Source organism: Zosterops lateralis, assembly GCF_965231275.1.
Source record: "Zosterops lateralis genome assembly, chromosome: 7".
NCBI classification, from domain to species: domain Eukaryota; kingdom Metazoa; phylum Chordata; class Aves; order Passeriformes; family Zosteropidae; genus Zosterops; species Zosterops lateralis.
Window position 1 is genome coordinate 23,057,871 of NC_139767.1, and position 21,103 is coordinate 23,078,973.

The window sequence follows — 21,103 nt, forward strand, 5'->3', positions numbered from 1 at the left end:
TGTCACCCTAGAGGAATGGAGAGCCCTTGACAGCAGGAAGAGCAGGGTGCTGCATCCTGAAATACCCTATGCTGTCTCCAATCCACTTTTATTCACAATCAGAAAATAACTTACCATATAATAACACAGACACACACAGCACAGCCCCGGGCACCCGCCCCTCCGGCCATGATGCTACAGCCCAAGCCAGCCCAGAGGTGAGGTGAGCCCCAGCCCGGGGAGTTGTGCCCCTTCTCCATCCCACGGGGTGCTCCAACCAAATCCTGCTGCGAGCACAACCTCATGTGTGGTTGGAGGAACTTGTGCACAGTGCCAGTGTGTGTCCCCCTCCCTTCCCTCCCACCCTGGGCTCCCCTTGCCCTGCTGTCCACGACCCCATCCTGCTCCACACCGCTGGGCGCCAGCGGGCAGTCCCCACCCCAGGCCCACCCTCCGCCCCCCCGAGTGGTGCTGGTGTCGGCGGTCTGTCTGTACAGCGTGGCCGTGCGCTCCCCGGGGCCGGGAGCCTTGGTGCTCTCATGTGGGGCTGGGGGGCAGCGGGCAGCCCTGCCCTTCCCAGGTGACGACAAAGTGCTGATTTTGGAGGGTGCTGAGCATGTCCTCTCCTGCTCCCTCGGAGCGGAGGGAAGCGGGTATCGCGGCTCCACCTCCCCCCCAGCGCCAATCCCCGTCTCCCTCCCCTGCCGCAGGCAGGCGTGCTTGTCCCTGGCACCCTGGGGTGGGCACCCATCCCTGCCGGGCTATTTGCAGACGCTGACCCACTCGGTGATGCGACACTCCTCGCAGGCCACGAAGCAGCACCAGTGGAACTTGCAGTTGCAGCGCTCGCTGCGGGTCTGCCGCAGGATGTTGTGCCCGCGGCCGCAGCACAGGCTCTCGCAGTTGTCCATGCCCGGGCTGGTCTTGTTGCACAGGCGCCCCTGAGTGCCCAAGGAGTCCAGGGCCGGTTCTCGCTCGCAGAAGTCGGGTGACTTCTCAAAGTAAACCAGCTCGCTGATGCCAGCCCGGCGGCGATGCCGAGCGTGGCCCGGCTCCAGCTGCCCCGCGTTCCGGTTGTGGGGCCGGATGAGGGTGGCCCCGTAGAAGCGGTCCTTGAGCAGGGACCCCACCAGGCGAAACTCAGGCGTCACCTGCCAACATGTCTTCAGCTGGCAGCTCCCTGAGGTACCGTGGCATTTGCACTTTCTCCTCATATTGTCCATCACCACCTGGGCGGGGAAGGAAGGACAGAGGACTTAGCATGAAGGAGATGCATTTGGGGCACTAGAGAAGCCGCAATGGAGCTCTGTGTGGGTTGGCACTATGGGAACATCAAGGGCTGGCGTGAGTAGCCATCAAAGCTCTGGAACTGCAAAGCCAGCAAGGCTGCACCCTGTTGCTGTGCCCAGTGCAACTCATGTCCCACACCCTGTCCCTTCCCATCCTGGCAATACCAGCTGCCTTTTATGTTTCAGCAAGGGATTGGCACCTAAAGGAGAGGGTGAGCTATACAAGCACAGGGAGGAGAAGGAGCCTGGATCTCGCCTCCCACTGCTGCTTGGCTTCAGCACCATCAACCTGGTCCTGGACCCCAGTTCAAAGCCAGCATGGCTGCATCTGTGCAGCCATACTGGGACCCCCCCAGTGCAAGGGTCTCCCACACACCTCACCAGCCAGTAGTACTGCAAGCAGGGCAGAAGGAAGGGATGCTTTCCCCTTCCCCTCCCCAGGGCCTTCATCCCATAAAGCCCCAGTTCGGGGAGTCCTGGGAGCAGCTCTGCTTTTAGCTCTTGGCTGCCCTCCTTCAGCCAACCTGGCCACAGTGCCAGGGGGCTGAGGCACTGCCTCCCACCACCACCTGAATTCTAAGCAGGGATCACATCCCTGTTTTATGGTTTGTAGAGGCTGCAGTGTGGCCAGTGCTATACATCCACTCCTTTCAAGGCCCAGGATGCATGGGATGGGCTCTGGCTGTGGTTTGGGCTAGCCTGAAAGCACAGCTTGTGCAGGGGCCAGAGGCCAGTGTGGAGTTCCTTGGACTTCCCAAGCAAGGCTGCTGAGCCCCCAGGTTGCATGCTGGGATCCCCTACATCCCCCATCCCTGTAAAGGATACTGTTGTGGCAAAGCCAACAGAAACAGCTCATGCCCATCAATCTCGAGGGGCACAACATGGCCACACATCCCCCCCAGCACAGCCTGGAAAGATACAGTTTTTAATGTCCTCTGCTCTGTCCCAACAGGGATTCCCTGCTAGGCTATGTGCCCCCATAACCATGTGCTCACACAGGCTTCAGCGAGTTCCTTTCCCATGCAGACACCCAAACTCCACCAGTTCATCTGGGGCTTGCAGACTATCACAGGATGATCCCCATACCCAGGGCCATGCCCCAGGGCTTGGGGGGGGGGGCGGATTCCAGGGGACACGTGTCCCTGTGGAGGGTGCTGTCCTACAGTGCCAGTCCTGCCCAGCTACCTGGCTTCATGCCTGCCACATGTTCCCTATTCCTGCCCCCTCCCTGGGAGAGACACATGTGACAGAAGTGCCTTGTTATGTAGGAGTGGGCAGTTTTTATTCCTTGTTTTCTTATTTTTGAGTGAATCTCCAAGTTGCTAAGCAGTTATGATAATGAAGGCAGGTCAGGGAAACACGTCTGGAGCTTGGGGCACATGGTGGAGAGGTCTGGGCTGGGCTGGAGTTTGGCTTTCATCCTGCCAAGAGTCCTGCTCCTGCCGGGAAGAGCCTCCACCTCACGGGTAATGAGCTACCTGGCCTCTCCACCATGTCCTGGGTGTGCCAGCCGGGAACACCAGCTGCTTGCCACTGTTCTTGTCACTATTCTTGGGAACACGCAGGCACTGGGACCCCATCCTTTCCCACATTCCTTCCCTACTGGCTTGGCTGGACAGGAAAAATCTGCATACAGGGCTGTGGCTGACAGGCTCACCATTGGGATGGAGGGGACACTGGTGTCACTGCTGGACAGGGGTTCATTTGGGGTACAGCTGGTCACAGCAGGGGCTGAAGAAGATGTCAAGTGTAGCCATCTCCACCATCCAAGCCAGCACTGCTGAGCATCCCGAGCCCCAGAACCACAACACCCATCCATCCCTGACCAGCGATGGCTTGTTCTTTCCATCCTGCACAGGCAGCACAGAGGGGACAGGACCCTGGCAGAGCTGGGAGATGCAAGAAGGGCCCATCTGAGTCTTGGCCCCATGCTTTTGTCATTGAATTTTCTCCATGCACCCTTACTCGTCCTTTCCCTGTCTCATAGACACCCAAGTTCGACACATGCCCGGACTCGCTGGTGCTTTCTTTCGCACATTCCCAGCTCCTCCCAGGCACGCTCATAAGAGCTTTATCGTAGGTCTTTGTTGTGAGGGTAATAGGTAGTTCCTGGCTTCCTTTCATCCTCTCTCGCTCTCTGATCTGGTGAGTTAGGAGGACCTGCAAAGTCTCTTTCACACTCCTGCTGCTCTTTGCTGGAGAGCTTGCTGCTTCCCAGGGATGCAGAACACCCACCTCAGTCTTGAGTTGGACCAAGCCATGATTATCCCAAGGCTTCCTATTGCTCAGGGCCAAGGTCACCACTGCCACTATCAGAGGATGCTGCACATCCCTTGTGGCTGCAGTCCCCTGCCCAGCTTCACAGCTGGATGTAATAAGGAAAAATCAGCGTGTTTCTGCCTGGTTTCGAACCAGGGACCTTCCGCGTGTCAGGCGAACGTGATAACCACTACACTACAGAAACCCACATCTGATGGCACCTGGATGCCACCATTCATGGAATGGTCACCTCCCTCCAGCATTGTAGGGTCTGAGCTGGGAGACAGGCTTACCCACACCCACAGCACCCTTGGGATACACAGGAACCATGGAGAGGATGCTCAGAATCAGTGACATGCTGGAGAGCTCTGGGTGCTGCAGCTGCTTGGTGCATGGAGAGGGATGGTGCATGGTAGGGCATGGCACGAGGCCTGCATGTCCACATCTCTGCTCTGCTAAAGAAGTTCAAGCCTCAGGACTTGGAGGGGAGGACCACAGAGCTGCTGCAATCAGCACAGCCATTCCTTTCCTGGGGAACCCAAGGAGATTGTTCTTTATTACAGCAGGAAAATTGCCCCTAGAAGTAAGTGGGGCTTGCATAGGTGTGGGACCTGCAGCATTGTTAAAAGGGCAGGTGGGGAGTGGGAGAACCCATCCCTAGTGAGGTGGCCAGGACCAGCCCTGGCAATAAGCATGGTACCAACAGACACAGACCAGACACAGCATCAACTCCTTGTTCCAAAGCCTGGCACCCATGGCCATCACACATGGGCTCACACCCTCATCTCGACAAGGTCCCTGAGCTGGGCAGCCTGTCTAGGCATTGCTTCCCCACCTGCACAGGCACCGTTCCCTCCTTTATTCCTGTAGTCTTCTTCTGCCTCTTCTTCTAGCTCCCAGACTTCTTTCATCAGTCCAGATCTTGTCTCTGAAGCCACCAAGAGCTGACATTGCCAGTCCTGTGCCTGCCTGCCCTCAGAGACAAGCAGACCCCAGGCATTTTCACTGTTACTGGATCCCACAGGAAATGTTTCGTGACATCCTGCCAGAGCAAATATTCCTCTCTCACCTTCCCTTCCTTCTGCAGGCTGTGAGGTTTCCCTTGGGAAACAGGGAACACAGACCACAGGTTTCTTAGCACTGCCAAGAGTCCCAGAGATCCAGAGCATGGAGAGATGTAGGGGAATCAGGATGAGCCCTGCAGTCAGAACTGGAATGCGGGTCTTGCCCAGTTTGGGCCAGACCAGCCTGCCGAGGATTTAGCTGCCTAACAGTGAGTGAGTTTTCACCACGCACAAGCAAACAAAGCCAAACAAATCAAAAGCTTTGGTATTCCTCAGGCATTTACAGCTTGGCCAAACTGGGGCGCCTTCTCCAGGGTGGTAGAGCTCAGCTCCAGCATCAGGGAAAGCCACACATTAAGGTTCTGCTCTGCAGCATCCTCACCTCACAGCTGGCTTCAAACATGCTCAAAGCAAGAGGCACATCCAAATGTCTGAGCCATCCCAAGGAAACATTCCCTGTGGAATTCTTTAATTATTTATTTCTGCAGCCACTACACATCCCTTGGCACTGTCCTGGCAGCATGTGGCTGGGATCTTGGGGACATGTGTCCTGTTGGATTCAATGGATGGAATCTCTCAGGCACCTGCTGAGGAAAAGCAGGCAGGGAAATGCAACCATCCTCCCAGCCCCTCCTGCCTGCATGCTTTTTGTCTCCAATATCAGGCTGCTTTAAAACCTCAGCTTCCAGACAGAGTGAGCTACTAATTAGTACCTTTAACGAGACCTGACATCATAAGAATGGAGGAGAGGCTGTCCTGCTTGCCTGGACAGGCTCCAGCACACTGCTAGAGGTGGGGGGCAAGGCTGTGGTCTGTCACCTCTGCTCCCAAGAGCATGCTGTGTTTCCCAGCTGGTACAGGTGCCCACTGCCTAACTCAATCTCATTCACATCTGCCTCCTCAGGGCACTGGCTCCCTTTCTGGAGGCAGAGTTGTGGCTGGGTGCTGCAGAATTTGTGCTGTGTCCCTGTGATGCCAGTGACTTTCTCCTCCTCGTCTTTAGCTTCCTCCCACTGCAGCTGCCCAACACCGGTTCACCCAGTTCCACAGAGGCAGGAGCCAGAATCATTGCTGTGCCACCCCAGTAGCACCACTGCAGCACAGACAGGTGACAGTGGCCTGGGACAGCATCCTTTGGCAAGGCCACAGCAGTAATGCTCAGAGGTATTGTTCCCAGCAGGTGTTTGACCGGCATATCCTTGCAGCCCTGTCCTGCTAAGGGCATCACTGCTTTTGTTCTGGGCAAGACTGGGGAGGGGGGGTGCCGTGGGGACAATCCCAGACTCACAAATGGTTCCACAGCCGCCAGCACATGTCCCAGGGACCCTGTTCCCACCATCATCTCCACAACTATCACCAGTGCCTCACTCACCTGCCGGCCCACGCGGTTGTTGTGCAGCCGCATACGGGAGTGGATATCCCTGTAGGTTTCCCGGGAATCGAGGAAATCCTTGGAAAACTTCTCTCCATAGTCCACATCAGGGCTGCACCCTCCCCATTCCCAGGAATCCTGGAGGCCAGGGGTCTCTGCTGGCATGTGTTCCATGTGCACCCCGTGCACCATGCCTTTGCCACGGTTCATGGCTTCCAGCTGGAGGCGATGCAGCTTGCGCCGGAAAGCCTCCTCATCGCCACGGCGCTTCTGGTCACAGCCACAGGCCTGCAGCTTCCCCAGGGCACAGGCGTTGGACACGGCGTGCACCACACCAGCCGCTGCTATAGCGTAGGCAAAGGCGCTCTCCCGAAAGCCTGCAAGGAAGGAGACAGCTCAGGTGGGTGGTGTGACCCCTGTAGGGGGCTGGATGAGTTCACCATCACTCTGGGGTTTAGGGATTTGGAGGTTCAGCTTGTGTCTTGCTTTTTCCTGGTGCATCAGCTCCCACATAGGCCATGAGTGAATCCCCACAAGGACACACTGCTACCCTGAGGGCCAGCCCTACCCTAGCTGGGACCCCAGCTTCCACCATCACCCTGCTCTCACGTCACTCCAGGAGATGCCACCACAGCACTACTCAAGCATCAGCATCATGGCTCTCATGGGAAAGGCAATCCTTCCTCCCCTCTCCACTCAGAGTTTCCTACTATACTAAATATAATACTGGCCAAGAGATATTTTTTTGCTGAAGAATGAGCCACTTTTGCTTACTCATAGGGTGCAGATTAGGCAGTAAAAAGAGCAGGCTGCACTGCCTGTCCAGCCCCATTCATCTGCCCATATCCCTTCCCACCCTGAACCCTGCCAGGTCCCACAAGAAGCTCTAAATGTGATACCATGCTGGAAAAAAATAAGCATCCCTAGTCAGAGCACGCTGTGACCACACCATGCACTGCCAGAGCCGGCAGCTGGTTGTCATTAAACGCTAGGGAGTGAGGACATCTGCAAGTGTCATTATCTGGGGATAGGGCAGATGGGGACAGGGACAGGTCTCACAGAAGGGGTTCCATGAGCCTCCATGTAGCTGTGAGCAGGGAATGCCTGAGAATCTCTTGGCTTCACTGAAGCCAGGTGAGGACCCTCTCCTCTCTGGGAGTTTCTGTTTTATTTGAAATGCAAAGTAATACTTTTGTTTGTGGTTCCTAGGTCAGGCGGGGAGCCTGCAGTGCCCTTTCTTTGGTGCACAGTGACTGGCCCCAGCATGAGGTGAGGCTGGAGGGAGAGCCAGCTTTTGTGCTGTGGCGTCACATGTGAATAAATAAATAGCTGGAGTTCCCAGCTTCTCCCCCTCTGTTGGATACGAGCAGTTTGATTTGCCCTGGCTTTGACACAACTGAACAGACAACAGGTTTTGGGGTGTTTTCTTTACCAGATCCATGCCATCAAATGGGGGTCTTGGGTGAGCACCCCAAAGCTCTGCCAGCTCCCTGCCTGTGCCAGAGTCAGGAGAGGTGAGAGTGCAGGCGCTGCTGTCGCCCATCCTTGGCAGTGCTCCTCACCACGCATGTCTTCTCTGTGGTTCTCTGCCGCCCGCTGAGCAAACGCTATGATCTTATTAAAGGAAAATGAAATGCTGCCCGGAAACCTGCATTTAAAGTCGTGCTGCTCTTTTGTGTGTTAATTTGACACTGGTGCATTTAAAAAATTAACGAGGCGCTGCTTAAAAGCCAGCAGGAGCCTCTCCCAGCTTCCCCTTGGTGTGGGACAAGCTTGCTCTCAGCCTGCCTCTTTCCATGCACAAGTTGAACAACATTTTTCAGAGGGCAGGTAATGGGGCTGCTGGTGCGTACACTGTGCCGTGCAGCCTCCCCAGGGAGAGTGCTGGCAGGCAGTGCCTGCAACACACCCACAGCACTGCTGGAGCATGAAGGCCCACATCTGGGGAACTTCAGTCCCCAGGTGAGCAATGGAGGATGGAGAACCAGCACAGAAAGGTCTCCTGGATTCCCAAATCCTCCCTATGTCAGTTCTCTGATCCCACTATCTGGGCCAGCTTCAGCTCTTCATACACCAAACCTGGGCACAGCCCAATTCATCACTGCCACCCTGCTGGGCATCCCCAGCTCCTCGCACAGCCAGTGCCTGGGGACAGGGGCAGCAAATCCTTCATCCAGCAAAACACCCTCCTCTCAGCCCTGCCCCTTTCTCACACATTTCTCCAGCCTAAAAAATAATGGCGTGGCATCTCCTTAAAATCCCTTCTGGAGCCCAGACACAAGCTCTACCCCACCCAGTCCGTCTAGCAAGCCCGTGTCCTTACAGGTAAAGAGGTCAGGTTGATTGGGCATCCTCCATGGCTAGGAAACCCGTGGGTTAAAGCCCCAGTCCTCCTTCTTCCTCTAGTGCTCTCCAAGTACGTGTGAGCTGATGGATGAGGTATGGGTTCTTGTCCCTGGAGCTGCCATTCTCCAGGCTGTGGGCAGGGGACAGACTGGTCCCCAGGACATAACATCACAGCATTCAGATAGTCTTGTTCCCATCTCATCATGGTCCTTTCCCAGCTCAGTATCACTCTGCCCGGCCCCACCATTCTTCCCTGCCTTCTCCCCTTCTTCCCTCACCTGCTCTCATAGGGAGCTGTGAGCAAAAGGGAGGAGGGCATCAGGACAGCACTGGGATCACAGCAGCCATGCCAGTATGGTTCTGCTAGGAGGTTCAGTTTACATTCCTTGCTCTACCCCAGCCACACCAGAGACAGAGGATTGAAGCAAAGCAACGAGCAACATGGCTGCAGGCAACAACCACCCGCCTCGTGGGCTCAGCAAGGGTGGAAGCTTCCAGGAACCACAGCTGAGAGTGGCATGTGGTGGCCAGCCTTCCCCTTTGGAGGGAGGCTCTTCAGCTACTCCAGCTAACGAAGACCTCAGCAGTGATTTTTGAGTCACCATATCCCTCTGGAGACCACAGAAGAGGTATAGCTGTGGGAGGTACAAGAAGTATTGCATCCTGCAGGGAAGAGGGAATGGAGGATACAATCCTTACACCACCACAGGCATCCAGCCTGCTGTGTTCTCAAAGACCATGCTAGGCAAGTAGGACAGGTCTGAAATCTCTTCCTCAGGTCAAATCCCAAAGCAGCTCTCTTAGCAGGGAAAGCTTTCCCTGTCAAGATGTGCCTACGAGATGGGGGGTCATTTAGCAAGACCTCAAGTCCCAGCAGCACTGGCTCCACCATGGATGCTGCAGTTCCTCCATCTTTCAAGCAGATGTGCGATGAAGGTGACAGGGCTGGCTCAGGCACAGCTCTGGGCTCTACAGTCTGTAGACCAGGGAGAGCTGGAGTCATGGCCTTCCTCTCACAGCACACTATCACATCCAGGCAGCAACTCTCTCCCAGCACCCATCACTGCAATGCCTGGGTGGCATTGAGGGAGCCAGCGGGACAGCCTCATGTAGGCCCACACTAAGGTACCCCAGGGATGCTCCACTGCCCCCTTGATGGCAATGGCCCCCAGGAGTGGGGTGTAGTTGCCAGGAGCTGTGGGCACATTGCCCCAGCCCTGATATAAGGCAGAGGAGAACTTCTCCTGCCACCTCCTGCGAGGCCTGCTGAGACGGCCAGTCCCAACACGCTGCCTCTCCCCCAGCCCCGCTCCCTCCCCTCCCCTCTCCCTAATTAAACTGCAGGTGAACCTGCCAGGGTCTGGCCCAGCACCAGGCGCTAAATGCCTCCCTGCAGATCCCAACTTGCCTCCCTGCACCTTCTTGAGCGTGCCAGGGACAGCCCGCAGCCTTCGCTCCTTGTCCGCCCACGGCACTGAGAGAGCAGCCCTTGTGCTGTGCAGGCTGCAGGGAGCTGAGCTCAGCCCCACATGGCCAGGAATCCTGGCTGGCCCCAGGGTCTCACTTGCACCATCAGTGGGGAGAAGGTCCAGGGAATGGGGGAACCCACAGGGATGAAGCCAAGCATCCACAGCACCCGCATGTCCTTCAGGGCCAGGTGGGCAAAGCCCTTGGTTTGCCTGGGGGTGCACAAAACCCTGCCAGCAGCCCAGCTGCAGGTGTGCCAGGCCAGGCACTGCGGTCTGCGGGCACTGGAGCTTGGCTGGGGCTCTGCAGAGCTGGGTTCCAGGGTCCTGAGCTTGGCAGCATCTCCCTGGATAGCTGTAACAGCACCTGCCTCCCTCAGCACACAGCAAAGCTTCCCCAAGCTCTGTTTCACAGCTGGCTGGGCCCCAGCACCTGGTGTTTCCATCTTTGCAGGGAGTTCCCCACTCCCTGCTGGAAGAAATCAAGATCTGCCCATGGCCATGCAGACCCCTTGTCCCCAGTGAGCCCTTCTAAGGTGGGCACAGGGCATAGAAGCATCTCCCATCTCTCCAAAGGCTGCAAGAACTAAGAGATACTGCACTCCAGCATCATTTCCCCTCCAACCATGAGACTTTGAAGGCCTTCAAGGCCATCCCATCCCTCCACAGGGGGATCCTAATTTTTTCAGAGCTCCATGTAGATGGGGTTGGGATGAGCAAAGGGGAATAGTCAGTCCCATAGCAGACCTCAAACAGCCCCTGCCCAGCAGCCAGACAGTCCCAGCCTTGATGGCATTGTACCCACCCATGGGTGCACACATACTGGACAAGGACCCACCACCATCTGCAGCTTGATTTTTGTCAGGCAACCAGGCATGGGTCAGTGCAGCCAAGCCACACAGTGCCTGGCAGCCAACAGATGCTGTGGTGGGACAATATACCAGGAAAACAGGCCATCCTCTCCAGTGAGGTGGACACAATTGTGCTGCTTAACCTTGGAGCAGGAGCAGGGAACCTATTTCCACTGCTGATGTAGATGCAGCCACCTGCCTGAACCTTACTGCTCCATCCTCCTACATCTCCAGGGGCCAGGAGAGGATATCTCTGTCAGTCAGGTGAGTACACGCAGGGAGAGGGAGGTATAGCAGAGAAGTATGGGACCAGGGGCAGGAGACTCCTAGCAGAAGTGATCTCCTGCCAGAGAATGGGCAGGAAGGTGCTGAGTACATACACAGCCAGATGGGGAGCCAGAGAAGACTGGAGGAGAATTTGAAATAGCACTGTTGACTCTGGCTTAACATGGAGGGGTTATGGGCCGAGGAGGATGGTGGATGCAGATGGCACTGTACCCTCGACAGAGGGTACAAAGAACATCTCACACCCTAAGGACCAGACCTGAAAAACCCACAGACCATGGTGGTGTCTCTAAAGAACCCAGTGGCTCTGTGAGAGCAGGGACTCCTGGGCACTGCCCTTGGCCTCCACTAATCTGCTGTTGTGCCTCACAGGCACTGTTTCCTGTGCCCCAGGGATGGTAGCATCTCCCAGATCTGTGCTCTGCCCAGCATGCTGTCAGCATCCCTGTCTCCAGCTATGCTGCTCTGAAGCCACCCCAGACTCCCAGCACTGTGCGATTTGAAGTCTCTCCTTCCTGTCTCCTCAGGCCTTGCACTCAAACTTCTGGGATCAGCTCAGCAGGATGAGGAGATGGGCACTCATTTGCCACTGTCCTCTTCTTTGTCCCCAGGGGATGAGGTCCCTGGCTCCACTGAGTGCCTGGATACTGGGCAGAGTGTGGGACGGACACCATGGGACAGCTTGGAACAGTGTTGCATCCTATCCAGCTCATTCCCACACTGAAGAAGATGTGAGAGATGCAGGAGGACAGGACAGAGTTGGGGAGTGGAGCCAAGCAGGGAGAGTGGCAGGGAGAAACCAGCTACAAATAATTTAAAGTGAGATTCACGCACGGCTGAACTGATGGCAGAAGAAGTGGGAAAAGGAATGAAAGATTAAAGGGGTCTGTCACTTCAGGTTACAAACAATGATCCTACAAGCACGTTGCATTCCCAGGCACGGCAAGGACGAGGCAGGGCGCAAAGCAGAGACCTGGTCCCCGGAGGTCAGATGCATTAAAGTCTGCGGCATGGAGCCTGCACCCCTCACTTCTACCATTTGCCTCTCCTCCAGCACTGGGCTCTTGTGATGCATCCCCTCTCTGATGGCTGTGCCTGTAACAGATGGAAGGCAAAGCTCAGAGCACCAGCACTGTGATTGAGGAACATGAGTGGGTTCAAAGTGGGCCAGGGCTCCAGCATCAAGGCTTGCTCCATGGCAAATGGCTCCAAGTAACTACATGAGATAGCTTGGGTGCTTGGGGCTCATCCTGCAACCTCTGATGCCAAAACAGGAGTGCCATGAGATGCCTGCCTGCTCTGATGCTCCAGCCCTACCTCCATCCTGCCCTGCTGATGGATGTTGTGTCTCCATTCCAGAGAATGGGATCCTACCAATGCTGAAAGCCTGGGTTGAACCATATCAAATAGCTCAAGACAGAGGCAGGAGTCTAGGGTCTGTGGGAGTCCCCACATCCATCAGCCACAGCCCTGACAGGAAGAAGGGCTGCAAGAGCATCTGAGACAGAAGTGAGGTGCAAGTCACTGAGGCCACCAGCAGACAAGGTGGGCTGAGGGAGGGATGCAGGTCAATGCTCTCTGCTGCTGGTGCTCCTCACCCAGCTTGGTGGGACCCGGAGCAAGGAAGCTTGTCTGGATGTGTGAGCAACTTGAGCCAGCAAGTTGGTGTCTCCTGCCGCCTGAGGAGACTAGAAGTGAACCGCATTCCTCAGAGGACCTGGAAATACCTCGATGCTTATCAGGGCTGACAGTCCCCACCCTTCCTGCCAGGCTCTAACCTGGGCACTGCTCATAGAGGGAAGAGACACTGCCCTTCTCCAGGCACTAAGGTCCTGAGAGGCACCAGGACTGCTCCATGGCAGGACCACAGCCCTGATGCCACACATGCTCTGAGGTAGCATTCCACCCACTGAGGCTGTTCAGGCTGCCCTGGACATGAGAGATCTTCAGACACCAAAACATTTCTGTAATCTCTTCTCCAGCCTTCTCCCCACTTGCTACAGCTGCCTGTGGGCTCCTGCCATCACATGCCCTCAGTGACATGTAAGCCTCAAGCTGCCAACCTCTCCTCTTTGAGACTCTCCTCACAGTCCCAGGGAAAGAAGATGTAGGATGTGGAAGGATGTTTGAAGAAGAGTGCATGGTTGCAACTCTCTGCTGGGCATCAGGCTGAGAGGCTCACAAACCAGGTATGTGAGCAGTTTCTTAGGTAGTTTTCACCTTTCTTGGGAGCTGAAGGAATGGTATATGTGCTGGGCACCTGGCCTGCCCTCAGCACCCTGACTGTCAGCCACTGGCACCGTATTGTCCTTCCTGACCATGGCCTGTAGCAATGACACTTAGAAATATGCTGAGGCACAGGCTTCAAGAAAGGGTACTCAGGTGAAAGGATACATTCAAGTCCTCTAGAAGATCCAATCAGGTCACAACCCTAATCTGCACCATGCAAGCCAGCCCCTCTGCAGCCCAGAGTCTGCTGGAGAGAGTATCAACCAGGGAGGTCCTGATACAGGCAGAGCCAAACATGATTGTGAGGGAGATGAGATCTTGGCACCAGGATCCTCAGCAGAATGTGGAGAGCTAGGAGAGTTCTCTCAGCAGTGCAGCTGGGGGCTCTGTGGGCAGGTAAGCTCCCAGGACAGCCTGTATCTCTGTCTCCTCTGCCCTCATGCTTTAAGGTCTCACAAAACAGAGAGCCCTTAGCTGTCTACACTGGAAAGCCAACACAAACGCAAAACACCAGGGTGACAGGCTCACAGAGCTAGGTCCCACTTGTTATGGGCATTTCAACTCATCACAACACACTAAAATACCATCCCTGTAGCAGGACTGTGCCAAGATGCTCAACTGTATCCACCAAACCAAATCTCAGACCATGGTATCCACCTTCAGACCCACCAACTATGCTGCACACCCATGGCACTGCTCCAAACACCAGCCTACACCACATGGGGAGAAGATGCCAGAAAGCAGGAGGGCCTGGAAAGAGCCTTAGGAGCAGGTGGAGCTGGTCAGGGAGGAGCAGCTCAGGACAAGGGCCAGTGCAGGTACAAAGGTGCATGGAGCAGCTTTGCAGTGCTCCTTTGTCTGTCAGATCATAACATTTCTCTGCCTTCATCCATGGGGATGCTGAAGAGCTCACCTCATCCCTTGGGCCAGGGAGGAGCCGTGCAGGGGACCAGGGGGAACCCATGAGGGCTCCAGAGAGCAGGTGCTGGATAGTGGGACAGTAGGGAAACCATCTAACCCTTACCTCTGCTGAAGATGATGCTCTCATACGGAATCTTGTTCTTGGTCTCAAGGCTGGAGCAATTCCAGCGCTGGTCCCGGAACTGGTGCTGGCACTCATGGATGGCGATCTGGATACCCTGGATGGCCGAGGCGGTGACGTCGGGGTGGCGCACGCACACCTCCAGCTGCCGCCGCGTCAGCCCCGGCAGCGTCAGGCACACCGTGTTGGCATTCAGCACTGGCTCTGATGGCAGCTTTAGGCCCAGGATCTCATTGGAGCAGGAGCTGGGAGGGAAAAGGACACCCTTGAGCTCAGAGCAAGCTATGTGCCAACCACTTGGTTCCGTTTGGGGAAGGGGAAAAGTCTGTGAGGGACACACACGGGGAAGGGAGATGCTCCTTAATCTACACTGAGCCCATTGCATATAGGGAAGGCTGGGAGAATCCTGTGCTCAATGGCAGCTTATCCAGGCAGAGATACCCAGCAGCACTGGGGATGGAGTCCTCTCCAACAACATAAGTACAGTACAGACACCCTGGCAGCCTTTGCCTAGAAGCAGTCAAATCTGGCCATCCTGCCTCTGGAGCCCAGCATCTCCCAGGACTGCACTCTCTCTGTGCGCTCCCCCAGGGATCTCCCACACTGGCCATGCACTTCAGACTCTCAGCACACATTGCCCAGACTCGCCTTCCACAAAAAGTGTGGGTTTCCCCCTGGGAGAGTTGAGAGACCCTGGAGCAGGAGGCCCATTCCAGATCTGGCTCTGTCCCTGTTGCCAGCTGATCCCCTCAGTGCATCTCCTGTATCCCCCCAACACTGCTGGTCCTTGCAAGGGAGGTAAAAGGAGTGATCAGCCTTTTCTTTTCAGCTCAGCTGTGAAATATGGATCCAAGCACTGTGCCAAGTATCCTCAAGCTCCCAGCAACAATCCCAAGTCCGCTGTCACATCCTAGCCCCACTGAACCAGATGCCCGTGGCCACAGAAGCATAGAGAGTAGCAAATGGATAGGTGCAAGGAGAGGCACAGAGTCCATGGCAGGAGTACTGGTACTTATACAAATAGGGATGCTACCTGGGAAATGAGGAAGTAGATGGAGTGTGTGGAGATGGGATATGGGATATGGGATGTAGGGAGACAAAGCATATCCAGAAAGAGATGCCTAGAGATAATACAGAGGGACACATGACAGACAAATCTGGAGAAGGAGACAGTAGGAAGCATTTGTCCAACTCCAGGGAATGGCTTGAACGACTCTGGAATAAACAGTGTCCAAGTGGAAGACCCACAAAGCAAGCAGCAGACAGTGGGACGCCCAGCAGCATCCAGCATCTTGCAGCATGGTCTACTAGGAGTTCAGCAGCACCCCACTGCATGTTCAGGAGATCTTGGGCCCTGCTGGGAGCTCTCCCCAGGAAGGTCTCTCCCTGTTCCCTGGGACAGGCAAGAGCTGGGTCCCTGGGAGAAGCAAGGAGCTCAAAGCCCTTTGAACTTTGATTACAGAAACAAGACTTGGAGGAGGATGCTGGAGGAAGGACTGCAGCTGCCAGGTCTTGGGGAGAAGGGTTATTCCCCCTGTGTTCCCTCAAACCCTGCAAGCCTGGTTCAGGTACACGGGTAGAAGCAGCTGTCAGGGGATAAGTTCCCCAGCTCAGGGCTCACCCAGCTCTGGAGGGAGGGTTCAGCCCCAGCGTCTCTGCTGAATTACAGCTTGCTCAGGGGAGAGGGAGAACTGTCAAGATCAGACTGCTGCTTTCTTTCATGGGTAGTATGCCCCAGTGCAAATCCACAGTGACTCCAACAAGGAGAGTCGAGGTGGAGCAGAGAAGAGAGACAAAGGGAGTGCATCCCTCCAAAACCTCTACACAGGAGGGGAAACCTTCCCGGTTTCCTGCACTCATTCCCACTGTCAAGCAAGCCCTGGCTGACAAAAGATGCAGAACAGGATGCAGCTGCTACCATCCCCAACCCCAGGAGCTCCTGCCCCGAGCACCGCAACGACTTCGTTCCCTGCGTGTCCTAAGCCTGACACAGCGTCTGCTATCATTTCCCAGGGTATCCCGGGATGGGGGCGATGTTGCGGTCTTTCTCCCGATTGAGTTGCGGGGAAACTGAGGCAGGGGCTCCGGAGAGTAGAAGGAAGGTCCTTCTGCCTCTTGCTCCACCCAGGGCTCAGGAGGGCCAGGCACTGGCAAGAAGCTGTCACTGTCACACTTCTTAGGAGGATAGAGCGCTCCCCCCAGCTCTCTTCCCCCTTTAAATCTGGATTTAAACTTGATTTCACGGTGACAGGCCCCCAGGTCACAGGCTGCAGCGGCTGCTGCTTTAATTAATACAAGTCCCAACGTTAACAAATTATATTTAAAGGGGCTAGAGGGAGGGGGAAGGGCGGGGGACCCCCCCACTCATACCAGCACCACGATTAACCCCTGGCTGCCTGGAGCGCGCAAGTTTGGGAGCGGGCAGGGGGAAGGCGAAGACGGAGAGGGATGGCGAATTTGGGGGTTCACTTCCCGGAAAGCAGGTGGCCCCCTCTTACCCCTCTAGCATTTAGGACAGGCGGAGCCAGGGAGCGGCCGCGGGAGGATCCAGTAGGCACCGACCCCCACGACAGTGACATCCCAGCCAGCATTCCCCCGTCCTCCGCGGGCAAGCGGGGAAACTGAGGCAGTCGGAGCGGGCGCTGGAGCGTCTCCAGCCGGGGACGAAGGGGGACAGACTCCTGGAGCGGGGGAAGCTGCGCATCCCAGCAGCGTTCCGTCGGGACGAGGGAAGGCGGAGGGGGGCAGCAGCCCTGACAGCCCCTCGAACGGGGGGCCGCGGGCGTGCGGGGCCGGGCTGGGGCGGCGGGACCCCCCAGGAGCCCCCTGGGCAGACCGCCCCCGGTGCGGGGCTGGGCGCGGCGGCTTCGCGGCGCCCTCCCCGTGGGGCCGGGGCTCTCACGGCGGGGCTGGGGATGGAGGGGTGCAGCTCCTACCTGGGTACCCAGAGGCTGAGCAGCAGCGAGCAGAGTCCGTGGGCCAGGGCCGGGCGCATCTTCGCTGGGGCAGCGGCTGTGCGGGCTGCGGGCGGGCGGGCGCCTTTGGGGCAGGGGCGGCGGGGCTCGGCGCTGCTCTCTGCCCGCTTTGTTTGTTGTGGGTTGTTTGCTTGTTTGTGTTTTCCCCTCTCCTCCCTCTCACTGGCTCCCTGCGCGCCGGGGCTCGGCTCGCCGGGGCGGCTCTGCCATCCTCCCGGGATGCCCCCCCCGCCTCCCGCCGCCCCGGCGCCCTCCGAGCCCGGCGAGGGCTGCGCGCCCCCCGCCCTGCCCGCCCTGCCCGCCGCCGCCCCGCCGCGCACAGCCCCCCGGCTCAGCCCCCCATGGCGGGACGTGCCGGGGGGCCGGGGGGTCCCTCGGCCCTCGGGGTGCGCTCCCCCGCCGCTCCCCAGGGCGCCCCGGGGCTCCGGGGCCGCGGCGGGCGTGGGCAGGGCTTGCCGGGCGAGCGGCTCCGCGGTTCCCGCGGGGCCCGCAGGCACATGGGGAGCCGCGGCCCCCCCGCCGCCCCCCGCCACCGGTGTCGCCGGGCCTCCGGCGGAGCGAGCACGGTCGCGGCCGGAGCGCCCCGGGAGCGCGGGGCGCGGAGCGGCGGCGGCAGCGCCTCTGCCTGGGATCGCGCTGCGCCGAGCATTACTCAGCGCCCGGAGCCCGAGTCCCGACACGTCCAGACAGGAGCCCGCGGGGGAAGGACGGGGCAGAGGGTGGCAGCGGGGCGGGGAGCCGGCGTGTCGCACGCAGCCTGCCGGGGAGGGAGCGGGCGGCGGGGGGGCGAGCGGGCACGGGCGGCGGGAGAGTGGGCGCGGGGCTGGGGGGGGAAGAGGCATGGGGTGGGCACAGCGCGGGTGAGTGGGCACGGTGTGTGGGGCAATGCACGGCGCGGAGAAGTGTGTGTGGTGGGAATGCTCAGCGCGGAGGAGTGCGCGCAGGGCGCAGGGTAAGTGTTGGTGGTGTGGGGTGAACATGTGCGGCGTGGGTCTGGAGCGCGGGGACAGCTGGGTGTACGTGGCCCGTGGGCATGTCTACACGGTGTGGGGACTGTGCGTGGGGTGGGGGGTGAGTTTTCGAGGTGTGGGACCATATTCGTGGGGACTTAGGGGACTGCACGCTGCTGAGGGGTGTGTGCTCAGGGCATAGGGGAAAGGTGCTGTGGGCGTGGGGTGTAATGGTGTGCACAAGGAAGCAGAGTGTGCACAGAGTATGGGTGAATGTGCATGGTGTGGGATAAGCATACACCAGGTGTGGACTGAATGTGCTTAGCATGAGAGTACACCAAGTGTGGGTGAGGGCACAGGGTGTGGGTGATTTGTGCATGGCTTGGTTGAGCATTATGTGGAACAAGGGTGAGTGTGCACAGCATGCATGAGTGAGGGGGACCCTTGTACCTGAGCACGGTGAGAAAGCAGTGCACAGGTGAGTGCATGGCAGGGGCGAGGGTGCATGGGGTGTGATGTGTGTATGGTGTGGGCTAAGTGCATAGGGCATGGGGGATGTGAGCAGGCACTAGGTATGGTTGCATGGCATGGGGTGAGTGTGCACAGTAGGGTGAGTGTGCATGGAGTACAGAGAAAGTGTGAGTGGTGAGCGTGAGCATGTGTGGAGTGCTGAGGGTATGACTGTTCTCAATCCCAATGCCTGTGTGTACACCCAGTGCCTGGGTGTGGAGTGAATGTGCATAGGGTGTAAGGCGAGTGTGTGCAATGTGGTCAAGTGTGAACAGTGTGAATGTGATTGTGGCATAGGGTGAATAGGCAGGGTATGGGGGCATGGGTAAGTGTTAATAGGGATGGACAGGGTGCATGGTATGGGGTGTGTGGGGAGTGAGTGTACCGCAGACGGGAAATACATGGGGCATGGACTGAGTGAACACAGAGAGAGGAATGTGTGTAGCATGGAGGAAGAGTGGGGGTGAGTATTCCTGTGGCATGGGGTGTGCAGGGGATGCTCAAGGTTCATCAGGGTGTGCACATGGGGACTGGGGGTGCCGGCACGAGCTGTGATTGTGCAGGAAGGCATTCCTGATGGTGCGAGGCGTGTGGATGCCTGTCAGTGTGCACAGGGGTATAAGCATGAGTGACACATGCTGGGGGTGTGACTCTGTGTTTGTGGGCGTGGAGAACGGCTGTGTACATCCCATGTGTCAGCCCCATTTTGGGTTCCCCCAACCCAATGCCAGAAGAGCAGTGCTGCAGGGCCTGTGCCTATGGAGAAGCTGTGGATGTGGTTCTGCCTTCCCTCAACAGGGCCACCAAGCACTGCCAGCCTCAGCCCACGAGCTCTCCCACGTTGGGCACCCAATTTTTACTCACCTCCTTCGCATCATCACTTTAGTTCTTGGGCACCCCTTACCTTCATAGATTCCTGATGGGCAGGGTATTTTTCAACTGGGAGCTGTGCCTTGCAGGTTATTCCTATGTCACCCTGCTGCTCCCCTGGGGACAGGAGGGTGGCCCTAGAAAAGCCCAGGCTCACTGGGCTCACAGCAAATGTGATCTGCCCCAATGCAGCCTCTTACCAGTTGTGGGGATACTTGGTGTCCTCTTAGTTTGAGTGCCCATTCTGGGCCTAGGGGCCTCCACTTGGGCACTGGGAATGGGGATGACAGGCAGTACCCTTGTAGGCCCCCACTATCCCCAGCCTTCACAGCCCATCCCAGGCTGGTGTTTGGGCCATAAACAGTTGCCTGGCAGCTGGGAAATCACTCTCCACCAGGTGGGTACTGTGTATCTCCCCACCAGCACAGCAGCACTGACAAGGGCTACCTTCTGTGCTCGTGTGATGGTTCCTGTTTGCACCAGAGAGGAAAATGCTCTTCCTTTGGGAAATTAATTGCAATCTGAGGGTGAGGCCTAAGACTAGGCTGGTTCTCGCTGGGTGCAGTGGTGTGGAATCACCACTGAGGTTCCTTTTGTAGTCCTGAGGTTGCTGGCTGTTCTCCTGTCCCCAGCTCTGCTCCCAAGTATGTTTAGCCTGTGTGCAGGTGTGGACACTGGTACAGAGCCAGCATCTACCCTCCAACTTCCTTGCCCACACAGTTTAGCAAGAGGCAAGGGTGCAGAACCTTTCATCCCTCAGGCAAGGACCTGAGAATAGAGAGGTTCCTGGCACAGCATAACCCAGCACTCATCACTTCCTCCATAGCCACTGCCCTCCTGGATCCCCCAGCACCCAGCAAATGATGTGCAGTGTCCCACAAGAGTTTGAGAATGGTATCAGGACACCCTTTGGTCACCTGCCACCAAAGGAGGTGCAGAGTGGTGATGAGAGGTGTGGTGTCAGGGTTGGGCAAAGCACACCAGCAGACTTGTGGACATGACACAAAATGGTCCTTAACATAGAAGCCATTGCTCCCACCCTCTCCACTCCCTCTCACACAGGACTGGCTCCTGTCATGAGTTTCCCCTTTACATTCTGGAACAGACTGTCTGAACCCCTACTTATCAGGCAGGGCAGAGGAACGGTCTCCAGTTTCAGGCAACTTCCTGGCTCAGGTGTCCTCATCAGGTCCTCTCAACTGCTTTCTTTCTCAGGCCACCCCAGGGATTGCATGTGCTGCCCTTGCCCCAGACTCACCAAAGGTCCCCTGGTGAAAGCAGGACACCTTCCCACCAGAAGATCCTTCCCTATGGGAAGGAACCCTTGCTTCCAGGCTTCAGGAGCACAGATGTTAGTTAGGATCCTGTACACAAAATAAATGTCAAGGAAAATCAGAGGAGAAACGTTTTCATCCTTTCATAATCACTTCCAAGAGCAGGTGTCTCATTCGCAGGCTCCTGCTGACCTCCTGGGAGGAGACCAGCCACTGTATCCCACAGTCCTGGTGCTCGCAGCAGGGGAGGGCAGGGGGGGACCTGTTTCCTCATGTCCCAGCAGTGTCCTGGGGCTGAAGAGGAGCCACGTGAGCCTTTTGCTCCAGCCTTTCTTCTGCATC

The 21,103-nt window shown here is 57.3% G+C and overlaps 1 protein-coding gene across 1 annotated transcript; it reads right to left on the reverse strand.

Moving 5' to 3' along the window:
• Nucleotides 1–740: 740 nt before the first annotated feature.
• On the reverse strand, nt 741–17,177 carry WNT10A (Wnt family member 10A; the record flags this gene model as incomplete). The annotated part of the gene is made up of 4 exons (XM_083865488.1): nt 741–1,208; nt 5,964–6,340; nt 14,165–14,427; nt 17,119–17,177. The coding sequence occupies 4 exons, from the start codon at nt 17,175–17,177 to the stop codon at nt 741–743; spliced, it is 1,167 nt and encodes a 388-aa protein (XP_083721614.1).
• Between the last annotated feature and the right edge of the window lie 3,926 nt (nt 17,178–21,103).